A 25,656-nucleotide genomic window follows, 5' to 3' on the forward strand; every position below is an offset into this window, starting at 1 on the left:
CTGAAGCCCGTGCTCCTCAACAAGAGAAGCCACCGCAATGAGAAGCATGTGCACCGCAAAGAAGAGTAGCTCCCGCTCACCGCAACTAGAGAAAGCCTGCGAGCAGCAACAAAGACCCAGTGCAGCCAAAAATAAATAAATAAATTTTTTTTTTTTTTAAAAAAGAAAAGGGTACAACTTTATGGCATAAACATCAAACAGGGGTAATCAAGGAAAGAAACAGAAGATTCTAAACTGAGTCAGTGTGGTTTTTAACCTGACCCAGAAAAGGATATCAGGAAAGCAGGTGAATCCACAAAATCCTGAGCCTTCTCACCTAGAGTGAGTGAACAACCTGGGATAAAGAGGAAATTCCTGGGAGTAGAAGTCCCTATCGGCCTTCAGAACCCCTCAGTGGAGGCGGAAAAAACCACACAGCTTCCATTTTCCCAGGTGCCATGATGAATTATGGGAAGGATCTGAAGGCCAAACATATCGGCTCATAGGCATCAGACACACCCTGTACTTTTCACAAGGAGAAAGACTAGACAAAAGAGTGGATCCCTATTTCTTTCCTTCAGTTATTTTTGTTTGTACACAAGTGTGATCATTTGCCTAATTCTATCTCTCCACTGCACAGTATCTCCAAGATAGCAGGGATGGGTCTGCCTTTGCTTATGATAGTGCCTAGCAAGTAGGTGTATAATAAATCATAGGGCCACCTAGTACGTGTATAATAAACATTCAGTGAATAAATTAGTGAAGGAGGGAGCATATGAGTTGGTGTCAAAGAAATCTGATTTCCCATAGTGTTCAAATTTCACAGCCACCATTTTTACTTTGCATGAACTATTCACAAGGAGAAAAACTAGACCCCATGGGGTCTGGGGCATTTCCTAACTAATAAAAAAGCCTACCTGATTCACATAGCCATCTGTGTGATTAATAGAGTGTATTTACAGTTGTGTGAGCAAATTCTATTCCCTGTGACAAATATATTCTACAGATTAAATGAACAATACAACATTTTACATGCTTCACGGTCAACAACTACATTCTGGGAAATTTCTTTTTGACACTGAATGAATATTCCAGAAATAAATAAATAATTCAAAAAGAATCTGTGACTATATCACCAGAATCCTTTTGCCTCTTGTTAGTGAAACTAATAGGACACACAGCCTCTATAAATGTAAATTTAAATAAAACCTTTTCTCTACCTCTCTGCTCTCTTTGTTCCTGGTGATCCTCAGATTACGGGAATATATATACTAGTCTCCAATACACACATCTATAGGTGTTGAGTTTTATGCAAGACGAAATCAAGGTATTCTAGGATTTAAATGATCTATTTCCACAGTTAGAGAGGAAAGAAAGTACTCTGAACATCAGAAGAAAGGCAAAGCCCTTTAGGGGGAGGGGACCAGGTCTGGGACCCATCCTCAGCCGGGGACGCCGTTACTAGGCAACCCCTCGCGCTCTCAACCACCGCCCGAGCCACTTCCACGCCCTCATTGCTAAGGAGATCGACGCTCCAACTCAGCCCTGCCGCAAACCTGCGCGCTCTTGCGACATTGCCGCGCCTGCCGCTGCGTGCGCGCCCTCTGCCCCCACTCTCCGCCCCGGCCGCCATTGCCTCGTGCCCGCGCCGGTCGGTTGGTGGCGCCTTTGTCCTACGGCGGGCAGGTGGGCTGAGGCGGAGGCGGCAGCGGCGGGCCTAAGGCGAAGAAGCGGCCGGGAGCCCGCCGCGCTGGTAGCGGTGAGTGCCGGGAAGCGGTGGCCGTCCGCCGAGGCGTGGGGCTGACGGGCAGGCGGTTGAGGGGGGCCGGGGCCGGATGGGGAGGCTGAGGCGGGAGGGCCCGCTCGACGCGCGGCCGCGGCCTCGCCTCCTCTCCGGGTGCGCGCGGGGCTGCGCATGCCCGGTGCGGGGCGCGGCCTTCTCTGGGTCCCGTCGGCACAGGCCCGGCCAGTCGGAGCGGCCGGAGGTGGGCTCCGGGCGGGCGGCGCTGCATTGCCGCCTCCAGTCTGTGCGCGACCCGCCGATAATAGTTCTCCGGGCTCCTCTGTAGGCTAGGGCTGCACACCCCGCGCCCCCTTCTCGAAACGTGAAGTCGTTCGCCTGCGGGTTCTCAGCGAGTCGGTGGCGCAGTCGGGATTCGAACCTGGAACGAGGTGGCCGGCCTCACCGGGCGTTCCGCTGGGCGCACGGCGCCGGGCGGCGAACCGAACGCTCTGTTCCCCATCGCCGCCGCCCGCCTCGCGGCCCCTTGACAGCATCCTCGAGGCGTCTCGTTGTTATGTGACACTCTCTCTCCACACACCCGTTTTATAACGCGGACCCGGGCCCAGAAAACGGGGAAAGCAACCGGGCCCGCGGTTACCCTGGCAACTAGCGACCGAGCCAGCGTCCCAACCGGCTGGCTCTCTTTCTCTGGACCCCGGGCACTTTCCGCACCTGGACGACCCGCCGGGGGCTTTTTTTAGAACGGCGTTTCCCCTGTTTCAGTCTCTCGCGTTGCACTTTTATGTCCGTGTACCCATTGTACTGCTGTTTATTTACCAAATGTTACTTTTTTCTTCTTTAAATTGACTATTTTTTCTCCTTTTTAAATATATTTGTTTAAGGTGGAAACGTAAATCACGAAGCGTATGATGGAAAGCCAGTTATTTTTCTAATGCTCATAAAGAAATAAATACTTATGTATTAAAATAAACAGTGCGTCCTGATTCCTCCTGAAATTATTCTGCGTTCCACGCTTTGGGAAACGCTGCGCTAGGAGTATGGGGTTAATTGTGGTCCTTCTGCGTTTAGCTCTGTGCACAGAATTGTTCCCTGAGGCATAGATTCCATGAAAATGCCCCAGGGTCTTCGGGCATAATAATGTTGTAAGCTTTCTCGTTGTAAACGGTTCTCTGCGCTCAAGGGCACCCGGTGTGCCTCCTCGGTTTTCTTGTAGCATCGTGGTGTGGTATCTACCGGACAGTTCAAAAAAGATGTTTCTGCAAACGCCGATGGATTTGTTTTTGACAACTCTAGGTTTAATGTTTTCTGTATGAGTCAGTCTGGGTGTGAAAACTAACTTTGGTGTTGACTTTTCCAAAACAGTAAAGCCCAAGCTTTGCGCTGTGAATATTGGCGATCACTTGGCTATATGTCGACATCAGTTTCTTCCTTCATTCTGATTTCTTTGCCTTTCTTTTAGCTCATCTGTCACTCTCCAGATATTCTTTGAAACCTCTGACAGTCTTTTAACCTAAAACATAGAAACAGTGATTTTCCTTGTAGGCTGTGCTGGAAAAGGCCCAGTGGAAGGAATTTTTCTAGGCGCAGGTTGTTCAATGGCACACGCCTCTGAACACCATACTTTGAAGGAGGCATTGGTGATTTAACTTATTCATTAGTTAACCGTCCGTTCCTATTTGCAGTCTGTTCATAAGCTCTGTTTTTGTGTGTGAGAGAGTAGATTGACTTTAACTCACTGAGAGAAAAGTCAGCATAGGCCATTCAAGGGTTCTTTCCCTCAAAGGCTGTGTAAAAAATCCGTATTCCTTGGGATTACTTTGTATGAGCACAGTGTAGAATTTACAGAAGGCTAAGGTAATTTTCTTCACATTTCTAAGCAGCAGTCCTGTGTGGAGAAGAAATGAGAATTTTATTTTACTCCAGTCAGTTTCAAAACTTCAGCAAATGGAGCCTCATCTACCAGTGCTCAAAGGCTAAGAATAAACATTTTTTGGAAAGGCTTTAGAAGTCTGATGAGAAAGAGCACCTGATGGTTTGAAACTTCATTTTAAATAACCATTGCAAGCATTCATTCTCTATGGCCTGCAGATGGCAGTGCCTTTGTACAGCTTATTATTTTTGTGCAAATTGTTGGAGTTCAGCTGTGCTTTTAAGAATGGAAAACCTTGGGAGGAAGTATATTTAATATTTTATTCTGTTCTGTTTACATTGTTTCTTTGTTTTTGACTCTCCACACTAGGAATGAAACATCTATTCCTACACTCACTATTACTCTTGGTGGTAATGATAACACACAACCAGCAGTGCTTATGGTTCACAAAGCAGGTTTACAAATACCAACTCATTTTTTCCTGCCAGTCCTCTTGTGAGATAGGTAGACCAGTCTTATTGTTATATCTTTTTTGCATATGAGGAAACAGTGGCTCAAAGTGGTTATATTTCTTGCCCAAATAACATATTAGTAGAACATATTCAAGAAATTATTGAAGGAAAAAGATTTTGTGGTCAAGTAAAATTGGGAAATGTTGATGTAAAGCATTGTTCTTACTCCAAAACTTCTCAGAGGCTTTAATATACTAAATATGTGCAATATAAATGTCCAAGAGAGGAAGGCATTGTGATGCCTTTCTCTTGCTCTCCTCCCATGAACATCCTGTGGTAGTAGTGTTCCCCCAAACTGACCACTCTTTCTTCTATTCTCGGTTTGCTCTCTGTACCTTGCCGTTAACTAATGACTACCATATGTCTTTAAGACAAATACTTTTAAAGCTCTATCAGCCTTTTTGTGCCAAAAGATTTGTCCTGTGAACAGCGTACACATTGTCCAGACTATTCAGTTACTTGAAGTAAACTATCAAGAAGTTAAAAGAGCAGTGACCAACAGAAAATCACCCTCTGTAATTCTCATTTATGAGAGGCATTAAGGAAAGGATCAGGGTAAGGCCACTGGCTGAAGCAGCAGCACATTAAGGAAATGTGAACTATACTGACAGCTAAATATATAATACCAGCATGCCTGCTGCTTTTTAAATGGTGGTTTTATTACCACCAGATACGAGTATTTATAGGGATGGTCATTTTCATTCTTTATCCTGTCACTAAAAAATAAAAGATAATAGGTCAACTGGACCAGTTACTTTTATGTTAAGAAAATAATTCCCCACAAAGAATCAGAACTTTTCCAGACCATAAGACTCTTTTCCCTTTATTTCATGTTCAAAACAACATTATTGTTGACCTATGCAAAGACCAACAACTTAAGGCAAAGAGCAGGGGAACTTAAGTTGCATTAGTGAACAGTTATAAAGCAGAGTGTCTTATAACTTTAGTTCTAAAAAATATCTTGAGTGGTCCCCTGGTTTGGATCTGGAATGATTGAATTACTGAAGGTTAAGTTGATTCTGCAGCTAGTGGGCAAGCTTTGAAGAACTTTGAATTATAAGTACTTTGGCTTTAAGTTGCATACTTAATCATGCAGTTGGAGATTGAGATAGTAATAACAAGTATTTAGGGTCAGAGATGATACAAGAAATTTATTTTTAATCTCTATTCAGAAATTACTTTTGATATCCAAAAGAAAAAATAGGAAAACCATGACTTTTCACTCAACTTTACAACTTAGAGTTATAAATATATAATTGAACTTTCTTGCAGCCTTTGGTAAACTTACATTAGGACAGCATCATAGTCACTAGAACAGCTTTTTGGAAATACAGATTCTTGGATGCAGCTCCCTACCCCAACTCCTAACTTACTGATCTTTGGAAGAGGAAGCTAGAGAATCTGCCTTTCAGAAGCCACCCATGCAGTTTTTATGTACATTAAAGTTTTGAGAACTCCCGATTTAGGACTTTAGAAAATGAGCTTTCACTGGAAATGGAAGGTTGAAGCAGGTTGTAGTACTAATCTATTTGTAGAAGATTACTAATGGGAATTGACAGCTCTGGTTTATGGTTGAGTTTCTGTTAATGCATTTGTTTTAAGAGAGACATTAATTTTAACTATAAAATGTTTTTTGGCTTCATAGTTTGAACTAGAGGTAAGAAGAATAGTTATAATGTCTGGAGTTTTCAATATTTTAATCTCTTCCATTCACATCAGTCAGATGCTTTCACCTTATTGAGAAGAAAGCAGACCTACCAAGATTGCATGGTCTGCTTAATAACTTTAGATTTGCTTCACTTTGCTTGTAATAGTGTGAATGTGAAATTATATGTATGTGTCCCTTTTTCTCTTTGTTGCATTTAGATATGAAAACAAAATGCCTCAGAAGTTCTAGGCCCTGCCAGCAAAACTATACTGACAGCTCTAGTTTGCAGAATTTAGAGAGAACTTTAATGGGTAGTTTGACCTTTTTTAGCCAAAGAAGTGGATAACATGCTATTAAAAAGTGGCAAGCTTGGTGATTAATATTTTTCCTGCCAGTTTATAACTACAGGATTGGAAAAAGAAGCTTAAATTTTCAGGATACTTTTTAAATGATCAGATGAAATTGAAGGGAAGTGATGGACTGCACACTCCTGTGGGGGGAGGGGGCACTGACCTTATAATTGGATTATTATAATTATTACCTTTAGCACTATAGAAACTTGGGTTGATCCCATTTCCTTTGGAGGTTGCTATGTGATTATACTTTCTATACTGTTTTCAGGGATTGGATTTTTACAGATTTTAGCCATTGTGACATGTTCTTTGTAACGTGTTTATGAGCTATTTCCCATTGAACACAGGAGTTTAGAAGGGTTTCTAAATGGAAAACCTAATTATATGTTATGCATGAACTACAAGGATAAATAGATAATAGAGTAGTACTGTAGTTCCCAAATACCTGCCAAGAATCACCTGAGAAACTTGTTAAAAATGCAGATTCCTAGGCTTCATCCTCAGATTCTAAAAGTTTGAGAAGGGGTCTAGGAATCTGATTTTTAAACATCTTCTCAGGTGGCACTGTTGTATCTTCATTAAAGAAATGTGATGTGGAGAATGAAAAGAATATATATATAAACGGAGGGAGAGGGTGAGGAGTTGTTTAATGGGTATAAGAGAGTTAGTTTTGCAAGGTGAAAAAGTTCTGGAGACCTGTTGCACAACAGTGTAAATATGCATAACACTACTGAACCGTACACTTAAAAATGGTTAAGATGATAAATGTATATGATGTGTTTTTTATCACAATTAGATTTTTTTTTACGATATTAGAAAAAAATGAGGAAGAGTGGTTTGTTGTTTGTTTCTTCCTAATCAGTGGATTGTTGCTATTAAATACTGATTCCTCTGGCCATCAGTTCATTTTATATCCCTTTATTGAAGGTAAAATCATAACGTTTTAAATATTTTTCTCCCACATGGTCCTTTCAGTGTCAAACCGATGCTCCTTGAAGGACATTATTATAATGGGCAGTATTTTGAATGTCTGAGGTTTAAATACGTACTTTTTTTGAATATACATACAGTAAACCTTCATTATTTTGGCTTCACTGAAACCCTGTTTATGGTAGTTCAGTTCATAGCCTCCTAACAGGCCCTCTTGCCACCAATTTCTTCCTTTGCCATGGCAAAGTTTTTTGTTATCTAGTCTACTCTGGCTTGCATCTGTTATTCCTCTCTTTTCCTGCTCCTATCCTCCCATCCCCTACATTAAACTCCTATGGTATTTCTAACTTATGTCCTTCACACCACTCCTTTCCCTTTGCATGTGCTGCAGTGACCTCTCTCTGGTAAACTTCTGCTCATTCTTCAGGACTCAGTTTAAATGTTACTTTTAGGCCTTCCCACCTCCTCCACCTCTCCCTTGCCCCCTGTTCCTCCCAGTCTTCTCTCTGCCCTGCCACACACATACACATAGTTAGGCCTTCATTATCTCTGGCACAATCCCACTTTAAATTATATTGTGATTATCTATATACATGTGCCTCTCTCCTTTATTAAGCAGTGAACTCCTTTAAGGCAGAGACTTTAGCCTTGTTTCCGTATGTCGTAAGACCTAGTATAGAGTGTGACACGTGGTATGTATAGAAGCATTTGATGTACTCTACTTTTTTTTTCTGCGGTACGCGGGCCTGTCACTGTTGTGGCCTCTCCCGTTGCGGAGCACAGGCTCCGGACGCGCAGGCTCAGTGGCCGTGGCTCACGGGCCCAGCCGCTCCGGGGCACGAGCCCGTGTCCCCTGCATCAGCAGGCGGACTCTCAACCACTGCGCCACCAGGGAAGCCCTGAGCTCCGGGGCATGTGGGATCTTCCCGGACCGGGGCACGAGCCCGTGTCCCCTGCATCAGCAGGCGGACTCTCAACCACTGCGCCACCAGGGAAGCCCTGATGTACTGTACTTTTTAAGTTCATTAATGTAGTTCTCTTAGGATCTCTACTTGTACAGTTTACTGAAATTTTACCTGTTTTAAATACACCTGTATTTTGAATTTTTTGTAGCTACAACTTTTTTAGTAGTTTAGATTAGCTCAACCTTTGTCAGTCCAAATTACTGAGCTTTTTCTCTTAGCTGATGATCTTGAATCAATGTAACTAATACAGGTAGAATATCCACTTTATCAGGTTCAGAGAGAAATTAAGTGCCTTGACTAAATCCACCCCCACCCACCCCCCCAAAGTAGGACTAGAACTCAGATTTGCTGATCCCAGCCAAGTGTTCTTTTCTCAAAAGAAGTCAAAAGGGCCGAAAATTAAATGTTGACAGAGAATTTTTGTCTGAGGGGTTGAAGTGAATAGAATGTCAGTAGCAAAAGCCAGAAACATTGTGGTTTGAGGTGATAGAAATCGAAGTTGTAATTGAACAAGCAGGTCCTATCCTATTGAGTGTCTGGGGCACTTAAACATTGCAGTGACCAGCATAGACTGTGCCTTTTCCAGATTCCATCAGCATTTGATCAGGGAGTCCTCGCCAGTATTCAGAATGGAAATCAGGTCTTTCTACTCCCTTTTGGAGTCAGCATAACGTGTTTAAGCACTTTAGTGTCAGACACACCTGGTTTTGAGTTCTAGCTCTGCCTTTTGATCATCTTGTGACCTCAGCTAAGTTGCTTAATTTCTCTAAACTTCAAATTTCCTCAGTCACAAAATAGAGATCATAATAGTACTTAACTCCAAGAGTCGTAGAAAGGATTGCATGAGATAATGCACATAGTGTTCTTGTACAGGCTCTTTCCCCCATTCCTGTTCCCTGGAATAATATTCTAATACCATTAAGGACATAATAATTATTTTAATTAGAAATTGAAGGAGATAATCAAATATGAGGGAATGTGTAGTTTTCAAAGTGAGCTTAAAGGATTGATTTAGAAACAGCAAGCAGGGCATTCTCTTATCCCTGACTCTTTACAGTATAACTCATTATAATATCGCTGATGTTACAATATATCATCAAAGTCATCTTCATAAATATAGTTTCAATGAGAAGTCCTGTCCTTTCCCTTCCCAGTTTTAGGAGTTACTGTGTGACCTCCACTGTCTCATCAGTATGGTTTTCCAAGTAGCATCATCTTTGTCATCATGTATCTCCAATTTAATAATTCCTGATTGTGGTTGGTTTTCAACTAGACCTTTTGGCAAGCTTTATTTCATTTGTAATCACTTATTGAAATTGTAGTGAATTCCCTGGTGGTCCAGTGGTTAGGACTCTGTGCTTCCACTGCAGGGGGCCTGGGTTCGATCCCTAGTCAGGTAACTAAGATCCTGCAAGCCCTGCGGCACAGCCAAAAAAAAAAGAAGAAGAAGAGAAAAGAAATTGTATAGGCTTCTGCGTTATTTCAACCAGTCGTGGTACTGTCAAATGTTGTGGTTCACAATGCACTTGTTTAGAGTAGTTCTCACTGTTTGCCATTGTGATAGTCTTTGAAGTACAGAAATTGGGTTTAAGGTGAAAAGAATTATTTTACAGTGATACAATTAAAAAATAGAGCATGGGGCTTCCCTGTTGGCACAGTGGTTAAGAATCCACCTGCCAGTGCAGGGGACACGGGTTTGAGCCCTGGGCCGGGAAGATCCCACATGCAGTGGAGCACCTAAGCCCGTGTGCCACAACTACTGAGCCCACGTGCCACAACTACCGAAGCCCGCGCACCTAGAGCCCGTGCTCTGCAACAAGAGAAGCCACTGCAATGAGAAGCCCGTGTGCCACAACAACGCAGCCAAAAGTAAATAAATTTAAAAAAAAAAAAAGAGCAAAGCAGTTTCTGATACTATGAATGAAACATGCATTTTTATTTATAACGTATCTAAGAACCATTGTGTGAACCCTGTCTGGCATATTAATCTAAAATAAAATTGTAGATTAGGCATTGTGTCTTCCTTTGGGAGTTCTTTACCCCATTCTTTTGTGATTTAAGATAACTCTGCCACTTCCTGTATAACATTATGTTTTCCAGATTTTTTTCCCATTTTTTCCTTTTATGTAAATCCCTTCAATTGATGCTGTTTTTCTTGTTTAAAAATTCTTACCTGAATAGTACTTTTAACTGTTTTCACCCCTTGAAAATTATAGATATTCAGGTGAAAGTTAAGCACCTTGTGGTGATGGTGATTTTGAATGGCATTCACATTGCTAATAAATTGCCAAAGTATAGAACTACCAACCAAACTGAGGTGGAAGAGACACTAAGAGACTGAGTTGGCCCGGATAAAATAAAGCAGGAGGGAAAAGAAGCACCATTTCTTCCCTTTTGTATGCAGAGGAGGCATTCCACCTCTCCTTGGAGGCTCTTAAGTTACCACTGCCCTCTTGTTAATTATATTCTCTCCAATTTTGTTTCCCACCTAATGTCCAGAAAGATTCCCAAATTGTCTTTCCATCTGTTTTTCCTTCTCCTTTACATTAATATTTCTGTTTCCTTGGTGTAGATTATGTATCTCAGGATTAAGAAATAATAATAATAATTCAACTAATTAATACAAAAGCCTCCTTTACCAGTCCCAGTTGCATTTTCAGAGAGAAACTTGTTCAAATGAACCTCCAATTGATGAGTTTTCAAATTGTGTGACAGAAAATTGGGATGGGGCAAGGTTTTTTTTTTCTGATTCTTTAAATCTTTGCTGTACCATGATAAGCTCCCTGAAGTTATTTCCACTTTTGGTAGCTTCTGTAGTCTTCCTGTATTTCTGAACTCCTAGGTTTTCCAAAATTTCTGTGTGCACATATGTTAGGATTTTTTCTGTATGGGAATTGGTGGTGATGATAGTTTTTCATAACTCTCACTGAAAACCCCTCCACCTCTACCCTAACCTGAGCAGTGAGTCCTCTTAGATGGCAATGAGACTATCAAAATTTTCCAGGTCTCATTTTCTCCATATCTTACTGAAGGTGGAGGTTTAAGGAACTCTTAAATAGGAATGAATAAACAAACACTTGACATACCACACTAAAAGTTTGCTAACCCCTAAAATTAAGAAAACAGTCTAAGAATTCTGTTTTTTGCAAAAGAAACATAAGCCACACCATCCAAATATAATTTCTTTGTACTACTCCATGTAAATAGATACTAGGAGGCAAATTACAATCTGAATCGTTTAAAGATATAATCTTGAATTTTTAAATCTTTCAAATGATTGCAAAAAAATTTCACCAACTTCAAAGGAAAATATTTACCTCCTTCATTCTAACTGGAACCAGTTTTGCTACAAAGGTGTATGGTACATGACTACTTTGGTCTCCCCAGTCCTATATATAATGGCCCTCACAGAATTGGATATAATTATACAATGTAGTAGTCCTTTTCATATGATGAGGGCAAAATTATATAGTATTTATAGACACCAATTAGAGTAGTACCATATGTTCCATACTGTCACCTAAACATTTGCCAGGTCAAGTCAATGTTTAGATGAGTTTTCTTCATTCACAAGGCCATTTAATAATACATGGAATCCTGCTGGGAAATATGGTACCTATTTATTTATTTATTTTTAAATAGCTATTTATTTGGTTGCTCCGGGTCTTAGTTGTGGCATGTGAACTTTTAGTTGTGGCATGCATGTGGGATCTAGTTCCCTGACTAGAGATTGAACCTAGGCCTCTTGCTTCGGGAGTGCGGAGTCTTATCCACTGAGCCACTAGGGAAGTCCCTATGGTACCTGTTTAAAAGAATCTGCACACGACCAACACCACTCCCCATGTATTCCGGAGATACTTTGAAAACCACTTAAATAAAGACATTACATTTGTCTCTGAATCATAGTCACCGTATATTAGAAAGCAGTACAAAGTAAGTGAGCAGACTAGGTCAGTAGGCCCTTCTAAACCTGAACTGATACTGTTCACAATTATATATAAAAGGAACTAGATACTCCCTGTAAGGCCTGTCATTATACAACATGTAATTCAGGCCTTAGTGAACTTTAAGGGTTGTAACTTGTGACATGCAGTGCCAAACCCATGGTCAGGTATTACTGGCCAAGTCCTTTAGAGAACGTATTTTGTTACCTTCAGTTTGGTCAAAAGCCATTCTCCTAAAGATAATGGACTTTGACTTAAAATGGAATTGAAGATCATTGTCACTTGAACAGGAACTCAAAAGTTGACAATATAGCAGGGTAAAGGCTATACAAGACCTCTTAAGTTTTGTTATTACTGTGGTCTTTCACATGATAAGATTCTGGTTAGAATTTTTCAGACACATAATTACTATTTTAAAGCACTCTATGTGAGTGCTTAATACCATTTAATGTCATTAGATACACTGTTAACTGCTTAATATGGAACAAAGGGAATAAAATTACACTGCAGCAGAAAGCAGTTTTATTTCTCCATTTACTAAAGTATGAAATCTTTAATGTACTTATTTATCTTTAAGGCATATAAATATTGTCAAGTGTCATCTTTGGGCATGGATTGGTATTTTAGATACTTCATCAGTTCTTACTAACATAATGGTGTTTTTATTATTCAGTTTTTGCAGAGCAGGTTTGTTTTGTTTTTAGCAGGGAGGCTTTAACTGCACAAATTGGCTTTCTGTAAGTTTGCAGTTTCCTCTGTTCTTTATCTGGTTGTGTATGCTAGGCTTCTGTAACGAAAACTTACGATGAGTGTTTTATTACCTAACCTTACTATACCAAATGCCAGTTTTTATTCTTAGGTACTTACCTATGAGGGTTATAGATGTTAACATGTCATATACTTTGTTTAGAAAATAATAAATTTCTTTCCTGCATCTCATCCTGGAAGATTCTATCCAGTGGAATGCAACACAAGGCAAACTAAAAGGAGGCCCTGCTTCATGGTATATTTGAAGTTTTAAGAAAGTGGATTCCAGCCATTACTTCTTTATAGCATAAAATGGAACTATTTGCCTTTGCTCTTTCTTTTTTTTTTTTCTTTAATTCTCTTTCTTCCTTTCTCTTCCCTCAAAAAAGAATCTTACAGCTGGTTCTCTAAGAGTTTAGAAGACAACCTTTTCCCCTTTCAGAGGGGGCAGTTGTTAGGTTTAGACTTGGCATAGTGTTAAAGCATTGACATAATCAGTTTTACACAAATTATGTGTTAGCTAGAAAACTGAGGGACATTCCCTATGAAGCGATGACAATGTACTGCCAAAACTTAATAAAAATTGCCCAAGTGACTGTGCGTCTGCTGAATGGATTTTCTTACACCATCTGGTTGTCATTGTAGTTTTTTTGTTGTTGCTTTCATTTGAAATGTGCTGATGATCTTGTTTTTATTCCGTAGCATTGAACAGATGGGTTGATTATTCTTTTCAGATATTAATAAGGCAGCGGAAAGAAGAAATATGAATACGGCTCCATCAAGACCCAGCCCCACACGAAGGTAAAGTACCCTGAAGCAGTGAGTTACCTTGGGAGAGTTGGGCTCTGGGGAGTTAAGCCCAACTTCGTACATCAAGGGTCTTTTCTTCCCCCCAACAAATCAGAAACGCTCAAGCAAACAATAAGAACGTGAACCTTGTGTGAAGGGCATTGCTGCTTTTCTAAAACTTACATCAGGAGATGCAGAGGAAGCTTTGTGTTTTCCGTGACAAACCCAGCAAGTTCAGCTTGCAGCATAAGTTGCAGGCGATTGGAAGAGGATAAACCTCTGTCTGTCCCCAGCTCACGTGTCAATGGGAGCCTCCACAGCAGGAGGAGTGCCCGAGGGTCGTTGGTGTGTGCTGCGCTGCACTGCAGCAGGCAGCAGAGATTCGACTCTTCATTCCAAATGGCTGCTGGTCCAGATGTTAACCCAGGTTTACAGAAAGTGCTGCTTGAGAGATTGCTACTGTGCCTGTGCTGCAGATCCCCTGTGTGCTCGCATGCTTGGGTTACCTATCGAGGGGAAATAAAAAGGGCAAAAACACCCCACCTCTCAGAAGTCTCCCTTTTTCTTAGCTTTTCTGGAAATAAAAGGCATTTCCCCAGATGTTCTTCCACTGTTTACAAAAGAGGTAGTCCTGATGTGTATCCTCAAGATGTGCATTAAATTGGTCCCTTCTCTTAAAGAAGAGCCTTATTAACGTTACCATTTATACCAAAGATGAGAATATTGCATTCAAACTGTCTGGCTCCGTAAACAGCACACAAGTGGATGTAGTGTGTGCGGTTTTGTGTGAAATGCAGACATATATATCTCATACCTGGTGTCTCTTCATGGCCCAAGTGGATATTCAGTATGGGTTTTGCCTCTTCCCCTAAGTAAAACGCCAGTTTTCTGCAGTAAACTACGTACCTAAACTATATACCACAGTAAACTACATTTCATATGATAAACTGAACACTGCTGAGTACAATGAATCCTAGTCTGTACTGGTAGCTCCACAGGTCACTTAGGGATATACCCAACTAGCTGGGCATTTACACATAACGTACAGCTGTCCTGCTTTGGAACAAAAACACCTATGGTTTGTTACCTACTTACAGGAAAGAATGGCTGCTGTGTGTTTGGTGTATATGCCCCCACTTGGATGTGAGGATATTTTCTAAGCTAGCAGGATTAAATTACACGTGTCTGTTCTGCAAAGTTCAAGCAGACCCTAGAGGCAAAGTAACGCTGCTGATTTCAGTTAGATTCTTTGAGCACTCTGCCTACACAGAGGAGTTGAGTCTGACACCACAACTATAGCTACACCACAGCTGTTAGGTGGATACCCTGGTCATCCATTGGTTTCACTGCAGAAATGGGCATATACATTGGTATTCTGTTTGTTCTCTCTAACACCATAACTAACACCTGCAGCTTGCAGGTAAATACTGTATTGATTCATTTTGTGTGTGTGTGTGTGAGTATGCTAAAGAACATAAACGAATCCTGTAGAACTTCAGCAAATCCATGTAATAATGTCTGCTTCCATTGTGCTGCATCTAACCATGCTGCAGATGTTGGGCAGTCCCTTCTGTGTTGCTCCTTGTTGCCCCAATAAACATGGAATACAGGTGGCTAAGAGTTTGCATCTATTGGTCAGAAATATGGGGCTCCACTGGAAGTTGTGGTTGCTAAATGACTTGAAAGGAGATACGGTGTATATCTAATTTCTAAGGAGCTCTAATGTGTGTGTTTCTGAAGTAGGTGGCTTACCAGGAGTGTGGAATGGTCACTATAAAACACTCCACTAGGAAAATCCTCCTCCTTTCTGTTGTCCCCATGATGCTTATGAGCTCTAGGTAATGTTGGTGTGTTTCCACAGGCAAAAAAGGGGGGGGGGGGTGCACATCGCAGAATACAGAGTAGTTCCCATTTGTGCTATGGATTGAGAAGAATATTTTATGTCATTCCATTAACAGTATACCTAACCAGATGCTTTTAACATTTCCAGTTGATTGTAGGTATTTAACCTGCATTGGCAATGTAGGGGAAATAACCAGCTCACCTCGTTGGAATCCAATATAGCCATTGCCAGGGCAATTTATATTTTAAATTGCATTCAATTTAAAAGATTAATTTCATCCCAACCTAAAATGCCACTCCATAATTTCATCTGTAGTAGAAGAAATATTTCCATGCTTTTTTTCTTCTTTTAATACCCCCCCAAGGAAAAATACACAAACAACATTGGAGGGGGCCTTTTAAAATGTTCTCCTTACCAGATTTACAAATATAAATATACATTACTTTTATATACCTTTTAATATATCATCTTCCTCAGAAATAAATTCTAAAATGAGGTTGTTTGGGATGTGGATAGGGCTACGGCTTCCCGCTTTATTTACAATCAGTAGGAGGGACACCTAGGCTAATTCAAATTCGGTTAAGAATCGGTCTTCCTTGGTGATAGTCCCTAAGTGGATTCCTCAACGTGTTGTTTACCATGATTAAGTTTCATATAGTCATGCTTAGTAAGGTTCAGGGAGGAGGGATGTTCACATTTAGTAAAATCTTTTCTGGGCCCCATCTAAAAATCTAAGCAGAGTCCCAGGTTTTTTTACATTTAATAAAAATAAAAATTTTCAAACCTTAAAGCCAGATAAATTGAACATTGTATTCAGAATAGAACACTAACATTTCGATCATTGCCCTGATCACGTATTATATTATGTCTCTTAAGATATACCAATAGGGTAGAAATAAAATACAGTAAGTAGGCAAGGTGTGTGGTTAGTCTGGAAGGGGCTAATCATTTCTCTGAGGGTGAACACTGGATAGCACTGTCTTTTTGGGTGCATGCTTCCAGTCAGAACCTTGAGATAATTCCAAGCGAACCAGTATGTTGACAACAATCCAACTGCCTTCATTTGGCAACCCTAATCATTTTGTGTGCCCCCAGGCACAGGGAAATGCATTATTCACGGGAAAAAAACCCACTACCTATAGCAAACATTTCTCTTAAGTTGTAACTCTGTGTCTTCAGTGTTGCTACTTTTAATAAGAGAATTATTTTTAAGCATGTTGGCAGGACCTTTGTAACATCTTGTTTTGCTGGACTTTAACCTTGAGTGTGAAAACACCTCAGTATCTTTGGGAATTTTCACAGGATTATCACCTCTTCAAATGTCTCTCTGTAAGCCACGGTTCTGCTGGCTTTGCTCTCTGTTCAGTAATATGCCTCCCTAATGACTCCAGCTGTCAGAATGTGGTTCTGACAGTATTGGCCCAGCCAAGCACAGAATTCTGCGTCAGGGATCCCTGCTCTGGATCAGATTTCAGCCTGAATTTTCATCATTTAATCCTTGGACCACTTCATTGGACTCCATTGTATGCATTGAGTACATTGCATAGTTACCATGCAGCTTGTCTGGCATTGGTGCTAGGCTGGACCATGATTCTAGTCGTACCTCAGTTCTCAGTTTTCATCTTCAGCTCAACACGTCGGCAATCCAGGTCTGGAATATATCCTTATGCAGACGTGGCCTCCAAGTGAGACTCTGCATTTCCTAAACCTTCCTGCATGACCTGAAAAAAAGCAAATAGAATTAACTTCTCTACATCAAGAACTCTGCAGAGAATTTCACTATGTACTCGTGAAGGATGTTAGGCCTGGTGCCTCTTTGGTGAAAATCATCAAGGATTGGTTCATCAAAAATAACCTAGTAATCATCAACTATATTTCAGTTCTTTAAAAAAGAAAAGAAATAACCTAACTGTAGACAAGTTTCTTACGCAGCGCGAGGTGATTTCTGTGTATCCACAGTGTTAATTCCTTTGATAACTGCTTGCTCCTTGGGTATGAGACAGCCCTAGCTCTAGGTGGGCTTCACAATTAAAGATTGCAGGCTGTGATTACCTCTGCACTAACACTTAAAGAAGAGCCGTCAGTTCTCAGCAAGAGCCGCCTCTCTCTACCAACAGAAGAGTCATATTTGTGTTTGAGAAAATCATCATTGTGCTTCCTAGGGAGAAGCATGGGCAGTTATAAAATTTGGATTTGTAATGTGTGATATCTCATTGCACCCCATTATCCTACCTGCACCTAATGGCAAAATTGTGTACAAGTCTGTTGTCTCTGTTTCTAACAGCATGGAGCGCATGGTGGGGGATCAGCATCACACAGCAGCCGGCCATTTAGAGAATGGTATTTGTGGACAGTATCTGTGACAGAACAGAAGTACGAAGAGCTGATGAAGGATTTTTTTCAGGAGCAAAAAAAAAAGCCTGGCCTCCCAAGGAAAATATTACTGTGAACAGAAAGAAAAAAAGGAGATGCTGACAAAGAATAGGACAGAGGCCTTCCTCCCTAACCTTCTGTACAGCCAAGGCCAAAGAACACCATCCTGGGCTTGAGGTCTCAGTCTCTAGACAAAGAGAAGCTAAAAGTCCATCAGTTGTCCAAGATAATCATCTTATCAGTAAGCTGTCAAATGCCTAGTGCTCTGCATACCCCTATGGTCCCCAGGAAGAGAAGCACTTCTACTAGAAGCACCTCGCTTGCCATGGTTTTTCCCTTCACCCATCCCTCCTTACCTCTCACATGTTTCCAAATGGTGTGACTTTATTTCTCTCAAGGCAGAGAGTATTTGGCCTTTTCCCCCCTCCTGCTGAATAGCTGAGGAATTTGCAACAGAATTTTAGTGGTTTTTATCATTTGCCTTCAGTTTGTGGACTCTGGTTCTGAAATTTCTTTAACTACTATTCAGTTTCTTTTTAGCCTCTAGTGACCTAGTACCTGAGGGTACAATGCATTGGTGTCCAGTTAAACACCTCTGGTACCGTGGGATGATATAGTGAACTGTATTCTCCAGAAACTTACTTCTAACCCACTTGTTATCTGAGGTCAAGCATCTCATTCAGCAGGCTTCATCCTTGCGGCACTCTGAATCCTGCACACTGTATACCACCTTTTTGTTACCCAGTTCTTGCTTTGAGAAAGATGTTGGGGCCAGAAGCAGGAGCCCTTTTGTTCTGGGGAGTTCTTTGTTTGGGTTCTAAAGTGACCTTAAAGGGTTTTTTGTTTTTGTCTCCAGAAGAGCAGCAGTCTGCCATACTGCTCATCTTTTGGAGAAAGGAAAAAAGCTTTGCCTTTTCATTTTAGAGAATTACTATCTTCTCTGTCCCTTCTTCTACCACTCCTTTGGTTCTTCCCCATGTGAATATCGTCTCTTCTACATTTTTACCCAGAAGGTAATTGAGGGGAAATTTGTAGTTTTGTTGCACACAGACTTTAGATTTATTGAGGGGAGGAGAGTGCTTGCCTTCTCAAACTGGAAGCACGAACCCAGATTTTGGGAATCTAGGGTGTTATGGTCAACCTCCAGGGATAAATAAACTCTTGACAGGTGAGTAAGGTATTTCAGTGGATTCAAAAGAATGAGCACCAAATATGGCATTTATAATTATCCTAAGTCTGTGAAAAACATGCTCTGACATGGTGTTCTTATCCCTGTCCCCACCCCTGTTTTCACCAGCCCACGGCTTTGTGTGTGGTCTGTGGTCTGTCAGGTTCATGATCCCTTTCAGCCTTGATTGCCAGAGAACACTTGAAATCTGATTCCATCTCTAATAACTGTTTCTAACTGCTCCCCAAGGCAGGTTCATCTGCCGATCATTAATCCAGAAATACTTTACAGTTGTCCCTTCCCATTAGATCCTGGGGATTTGCCCACATTATACACTAGATCAGATGTTACACGTGTTAGGCGGATTTATGTGACATAATAAAAGTTGAAGTAAGAATCTTGGTTATTCTGCACTTTATTTTAATAGGAAAAATGTTTAGCTGTCCTCATTTAAATTCTCTAGTCTCCCATATGTTTGCTCCCACAAATCAGGAGTACTTGTGAGCCTTAAAACATATGACAAGGACTTTTCATAGAAGCAGAATTGGCATTTAAATTGTTTTTGCTGTGACCATGTGGATGAAGTGAAATTGAGGTTTTCTTCCAAGCTGAGGGCATCATGATGAATGCCCGTATGTGTAGTCATGGTAGATGACAAAACTGTAAAGAAAACATGATGCCTGCTCTTGAGAGGCTTACATTTTAGTTGAACAATTCATTAAACATTTACTGAACTCTGTTCTGTGTCCTATGGATACAGAGCATTCGGAAGAGCTTACTGTTTGGTAGGGAAGCCATGTAAACAAATAACTACAGAACAGTATGATAAGTGCAGCAGTAGAAATATGTGTGCAGAGCAAGACTCATTTAACATATTCATGGAGCGTCTGCTACATGCCAGACAATATAAACCTATGTGGTGGCTGTATCATGGAGAGTGAAACTGACAGTCCTTGTCCTCATGGACTTACAGTCTAGTAGGGCAAACAGACATTAAACAAGTAAATTGATACGTGACGTCAAATTGTGATAAATGATGTCAAATTGTGATAAATGAGTGAAAACAAAGAGCTATGAGAGAAAGTGGCCAGGATTTAGGGACAGAAGATAAACTTTTAAACTAACAGAATCAGGGAGTAAGGGATACTTAAGCCTGAGACCTGGAAAATGAGTATGGATTCATTCCTGCTACTCAAGTAGAGGCATCAGGAAAAACCTTGACTAGTTATAGCTGAAAGGTCAGTATGGTAAGAAAGTGGTGAACTAGGGAGAAGGTGAGACTAGGTCGGAGAAGACAGGAGCCAAGGCCAGGGAGAATCTTACTAGCCTCAGTAGAGATTTGAGACTGAATTCGAAATACTGTGGGAAACCAGTGAAGGGTTTTATGTATGTAAAAGATCACTTTAGAGTAATCTGGAGAAAGATTGGGAAACAGGCAAGAGGAGAGGTGAGGAGACTACTTTAGAAGGCTCTTGCTGTGGTTTTGGGGAGAGATGGTTTGGGGTTGGTCTTCAGCGGTACCTTATAGAGGTAAAGAAACGGGCAGAATGGATATCAATTTCCGAGAAAGAGTTAACAGAATTTGGAAATGTGATTGGAAGAGTGGATGCGACTTTAAAGAAAGGATGACATCCAGTTTCCTGGCTTGAGCAACTGAGTAGGTAGATGAGATGGAAAAGAATGGAGGAGGAGCATATTTGTTGGAAAAGATCAAGAGTTCAGGGCAGGTTAATTTACGGAGGAGGTAATCCTTAAAGTGGGTCACACAAGACGTCGTAAAAAGGTAAACCAGATCAAGATGAGTAATAGAAATAGTAAGTGCTCTAAGAATTTAGCAGGAGGAGAGATCAGCGGTTACTAGAGATTAGAGATTTCTTGGAAGACATGGGACATGAACTTGCCTTTGAGGATTGGGTGATACCTGAGTTAGTGCAGGAAGAACATTCCATGTTGAAAAGCCGTATGAACAGAAATACTGAGATGCATAGTGTGAGTTAAGTCATAAGAACAGCTTAAGTAGAACTAAGGAGGTTAGATCCGGAAATGGGGGAGAAATAATAAATGCAAAGGGGCCAGATCTGTTAGGGAAGGGTGCCCAGAAGCGTGATAGCCAAGCTGCAGTTGGTAACAGGTGGAAATTCAGATGGTTAATCTGGTATTTGATGAATGAATTGAAATCTGGAAGATGGGGTTTTGGTTTTGTTTTTTGGAAGCTCTTGGTGGTGCCAGCATAAAAATAAGAGTTTGGATTGAATTTAGAAATCCAATGAGAATGAACAAGAAAAACAAACAGGATTCAAGTGACTTAATGGGGATAGAGAAGAAAAATCAGTTAACTTTCAAGAACTTAAACCATGGTAAATGGGAAGGTGATTTTAGGCAGAAATGAAAAAGTCAGTCTGGGCCTGGTTGGGTTGAATAAGAAGTTTAAGTTTAGATATGTTGGGGATGAGTTCCCAGCTGGGTGGAATGTCTCATGAAGCATATTGAAGCAGATCAGGCCCAACATACCTGTGACTTCAAATACTGTTGTTGTTGTTGTTTTTCTTGTTTTTGTTTTTTAAACAACACCTTGGCAAAAAGGAACCAGGTTCTACATAAATCTCAGACTGAGAGAGACCACTTCTCAATAAGTATGTTAAGGTAGAGAAACCGAGTGTTCCTGTACCTGACTCTATGTCTCATATTGTACTTCTTTCTTTTTTCCCCTTAATTTGATTAATCCTGCTAGATGTTTTAAGTGACGTTTTCTGTACTTTAAGGACAACGCCTTTGATCACCGTTATTGTATGAGATGGTGCCATTTGCTCATTTTTTCTTCATGAGTCTTATTATGACACACACATGCACACGCAACGTTCCGCCCCTTTTAAAGTCTCTTTCGATCAAGTCTGATGGGAGGAAATAGCTTCTGGGGGAAGACACGTTCACTTTGAAAACCTGTTGAGATGGAGATGATAGTTTGACATGTATACAGAATACTGAATTACCCCCTGAAGCCTGATAAACACTATGATCCCAGTCAGAACCTTTGACTCTGGATCATACATTCTTCCCTCAATATCCTAATCTTTTGAGATTCTAGAACCTACTAGTCTTTATTTGCTGACCAGATGGTAACTATCCTTAAAATTTTAATCATGTTCTCACTGACTGCTGTATTTTAGAGAAAAATGCTTGGAGGGTGGGGGCTTCCTCCAATCAAGAGCTGAAAGGTTGGCTACTTCAATTTCTTTGTCTTAGCATCTTCTTGCTACCTCCCACAGGGATCCATATGGTTTTGGAGACAGCCGAGATACAAGACGCGATCGATCCCCCATTCGAGGAAGTCCAAGAAGAGAGCCCAGGGATGGCAGAAATGGCCGGGATGCTCGAGATAGCAGAGACATGCGAGACCCCCGAGATTTGCGGGACCACAGAGAGAGCAGAGACATTCGGGATCACAGAGACAGCAGGAGTATGCGTGATGCTCGGGACATGAGGGATCCTAGAGACTTTCGTGACCTAAGAGACTCTAGGGATTTTCGAGATCACCGGGACCCCATGTACGACAGATACAGAGATATGAGAGACTCCCGAGATCCCATGTACAGGTACCTGTACAGCTGTTCTGCTTGGTTTTTTTGTAATGGTCTTTTTTATGTGTGTTCTGCTGAACTAATGAAAAGCTCTGTATAGCAATGACTTTATCAGCCCTATATTTCCAATGTCTATCAAATGGTAGATGTGCTGCTTAATAAATATTTGGTGAATGTGTGAATGATGATGAACTGTGCTTAGTGAATGAATCTGGGTCTCTCCTTGTGGCCTCTGAAAGGCAGCATCTTGCAAATGGAAAAAAAGATGGAGTACAAATTGTTTTGGCCATGCAGAACCACAGGGAAGATGCACAAAGGCCAATAAATATGTGAAAAGATGCTTGACATACTTAGTTATCAGAGAAATGCAAATTAAAGCCACAATGAGATACCACTTCATACCTACTAGGATGGCTATAATAATTAATTTTTTTAAAAAAGTGTTGGCGAGGTGTGGAGAAACTGGAATCCTCATACATTGCTGGTGGGAATGTATAGTATGGCCACTGTGAAAAAGTTTGGCGGTTCCTCAAAAAGTTAAATATAGTAGAATTAATGATCCATCAGTTCCACTCCTGAATATGTATCCAAAAGAATTGAAAAGAGGAACTCACACAGATGAATGTGAATGTACATAGCAACACTATTCACAGTAGCCAGAAAGTAGACACAACTCAAATGTCCATCTATAGATGGACAAAATAATGTGATATATCCATAAAACAATATTATTCAGCCATAAAAAGAAAGGTAATTCTGACACCTGCTACAACCTTGATGGTCCTTGAAAACATTATGCTATGTGAAATAAGCCCGACAGACACAAAAGACAAATACATGTTTTCACTTATATGAAGTATTTAGAAAAGGCAAATTCTTAGAGACAGAGTAACAGCAAAGGGGGTTGAGTTTCTGTTCGGGGTGATGAAAAATTATTTATGTGGATTTTTTTGGTTTTTTGTTTTGGTTTTTAACCATAATTTTTCAAAAGCACAGGGAAGGAGGCTTGGGGTGGGGGCATGGAATGGTTCCTCAAAACTAATATCAATAATTACTACCAGTTATTTTGTATTTACTTTAGGCCAGGGAGCTTACTTTATGCTGAGAGCTTTCTGTACATCCTCCCAGTCATTTTGGAAGGTAGGTTAACTCAGTCCCAGCCACAGAGCTGATAAGCAGTGAGTCCCAGATACTAATTTCGTTTGTCTGATCCCTAAGTCCTATGCCTTACTGTGCTTTACTTCCTCGCAGACAACTGGGTCTTGAAGAATTCTCTGTATTTGATTTTTGCAGGATAAGACTTTTAACTTTGCGCACATTTCTTTAACTTTTCAGGAGAGAAGGCTCTTACGACCGATACCTGCGAATGGATGACTATTGCAGGAGGAAGGATGACTCTTACTTTGACCGTTACAGAGACAGCTTTGACGGACGAGGCCCTCCAGGCCCAGAAAGTCAGTCTCGTGCAAAAGGTAAAGTAGCGGAAACAGCACTTAGCACTGGTAGGACACTTTACAAAAGAAGGCGGAAGCTAATAACCAACTGGAAAGGGGCTAATGACTTGGCTAAGCAATTCACAAAGAGAAGAAATACAAATATTCATGTGTAGAGAACATTCAGCTTGAAAATCATTTTTTAAATGCGAAGTAGTACCATCATCTGGTTTAGTCATCGAACAAGAAGAAATAAATACGAAATTCCAGCAATAAGAAAATAAATGAACAAAAGATGGGAGCAGAAGAGGTCGTTTGCTTTTTTTTTGCTTATTGACCAAGTAACTAAAACTGTTTGCATTACCTATGTAGTATGTGGGGGCTTTTGTTTTATTTATAATTTTTACCTAACAGCATCTACTTTTTAGGTAAAGACAAACATGTTTTTTATTGATAAAAGCCTTGATTTTCTCAATATATTCAATACATCTTTAAAGATTTTTAGATTGTTTTACACCTGGTCAAGTCAAGAACCTCTTTTATTCCTTCCTTTCTTCCTTCCTCCCTCCCTCCCTCCCTTCCTTCCTCTCCCCCTTCTCCCCCTTCTCCCCCTCTCCCCCCCCCCCGCCCTCTCCCTCTCCCTCTCTTTTTCACTGCGTTGGGTCTTCATTGCTGCTCTCGGGCTTTCTCTAGTTGCAGCAAGCAGGGGTCACTCTTCGTTGCGGTGCGTGGGCTTCTCACTGCAGTGGCTTCTCGTTGCAGAGCACGGGCTCCAGGTGCACGGGCCCCAGCAGTTGTGGCATGTGGGCTAGTAGTTGTGGCTCGTGGGCTCTAGAGCACAGACTCAGTAGTTTTGGCGCACGGGCTTAGCTGCTCCGCGGCATGTGGGATCCTCCTGAACCAGGGCCCGAACCCGCATCCCCTGCATTGGCAGGCGGACTCTTATTAACCACTGTGCCACCAGGGAAGCCCAAGAACCTCATTTTTAATTTGTTACAAAAGTTACACTTTACTGTCTGATTTTGTTTGTTTGTTTTGGGGGGGGGGTTGTGTTTGTTTGTTTATGGCCTGATTTTTTTTTTTAATTACAATTACCTGTCAATAGGGGACTTAAATAGTTGTCCCAAAAATGAAAATTAGAATAATAATGAAATACCATCTTTTACCTATCAAGTTGGCAGGAGGTTTTTTTGGTTTGTTTTTTGTTTTGTTTTGTTTTTTAATGACAATACTCAATGTTGACTAAGATGTGGAGAAATAGCACTTAGGTGCTCCACCCCTGTGAAAGGATAAATTAGTAACAGCCTTTCTAGAGGGCATTTTGGCAGCATGTATGAGATTAAAACAACCATGCCATTTATTCCAATCATTCCATTTCAATGAATTTATAATAGTAAAAAATAATAATAAGGGTTGGGCTTCCCTGGTGGCGCAGTGGTTGGGAGTCCGCCTGCCAATGCAGGGGACGCGGGTTCGTGCCCCAGTCCGGGAGGATCCCACGTGCTGCGGAGCGGCTGGGCCGGTGAGCCATGGCCGCTGAGCCTGCGCGTCTGGAGCCTGTGCTCCGCAACGGGAGAGGCCACAGCAGTGAGAGGCCCGCGTACTGCAAAAAATAATAATAATAATAATAATTAAAAGGGTTATTTTTAGGAGGTAGTCTAGAGGATTAATTCAGAGAAGTGTGTGTGTGTGTGTGTGTGTGTGTGTGTGTGTGTGTGTGTGATGACCTTTGCCTACAAGTAGCTTAGGATTGAAAATAAGGCCTGTGACTTATTTTTAT

General features: G+C 41.1%; 1 protein-coding gene across 4 annotated transcripts in view; it reads left to right on the plus strand.

Moving 5' to 3' along the window:
- The first annotated feature begins 1,600 nt into the window (after window positions 1-1,600).
- NCOA5 (nuclear receptor coactivator 5) overlaps window positions 1,601-25,656 on the plus strand; it is a 30,397-nt gene continuing 6,341 nt past the window's right edge. For 2 of the 4 annotated variants that reach the window (XM_007115531.4, XM_024128359.3), the window contains exons 1-4: window positions 1,601-1,738; window positions 13,427-13,493; window positions 22,132-22,458; window positions 23,779-23,915. In XM_007115531.4, coding sequence (XP_007115593.1) covers window positions 13,456-13,493; window positions 22,132-22,458; window positions 23,779-23,915 — 502 coding nt within the window. In that variant the 5' untranslated portion in view covers window positions 1,601-1,738; window positions 13,427-13,455. Of the gene's footprint in view, window positions 1,739-13,426; window positions 13,494-17,608; window positions 17,939-22,131; window positions 22,459-23,778; window positions 23,916-25,656 lie in introns of those variants that run through there. The other 2 variants (XM_028498760.2, XM_028498761.2) reach the window with 2 other exon arrangements.

Source organism: Physeter macrocephalus, chromosome 14 (genome assembly GCF_002837175.3).
Source record: "Physeter macrocephalus isolate SW-GA chromosome 14, ASM283717v5, whole genome shotgun sequence".
NCBI lineage: Eukaryota > Metazoa > Chordata > Mammalia > Artiodactyla > Physeteridae > Physeter > Physeter macrocephalus.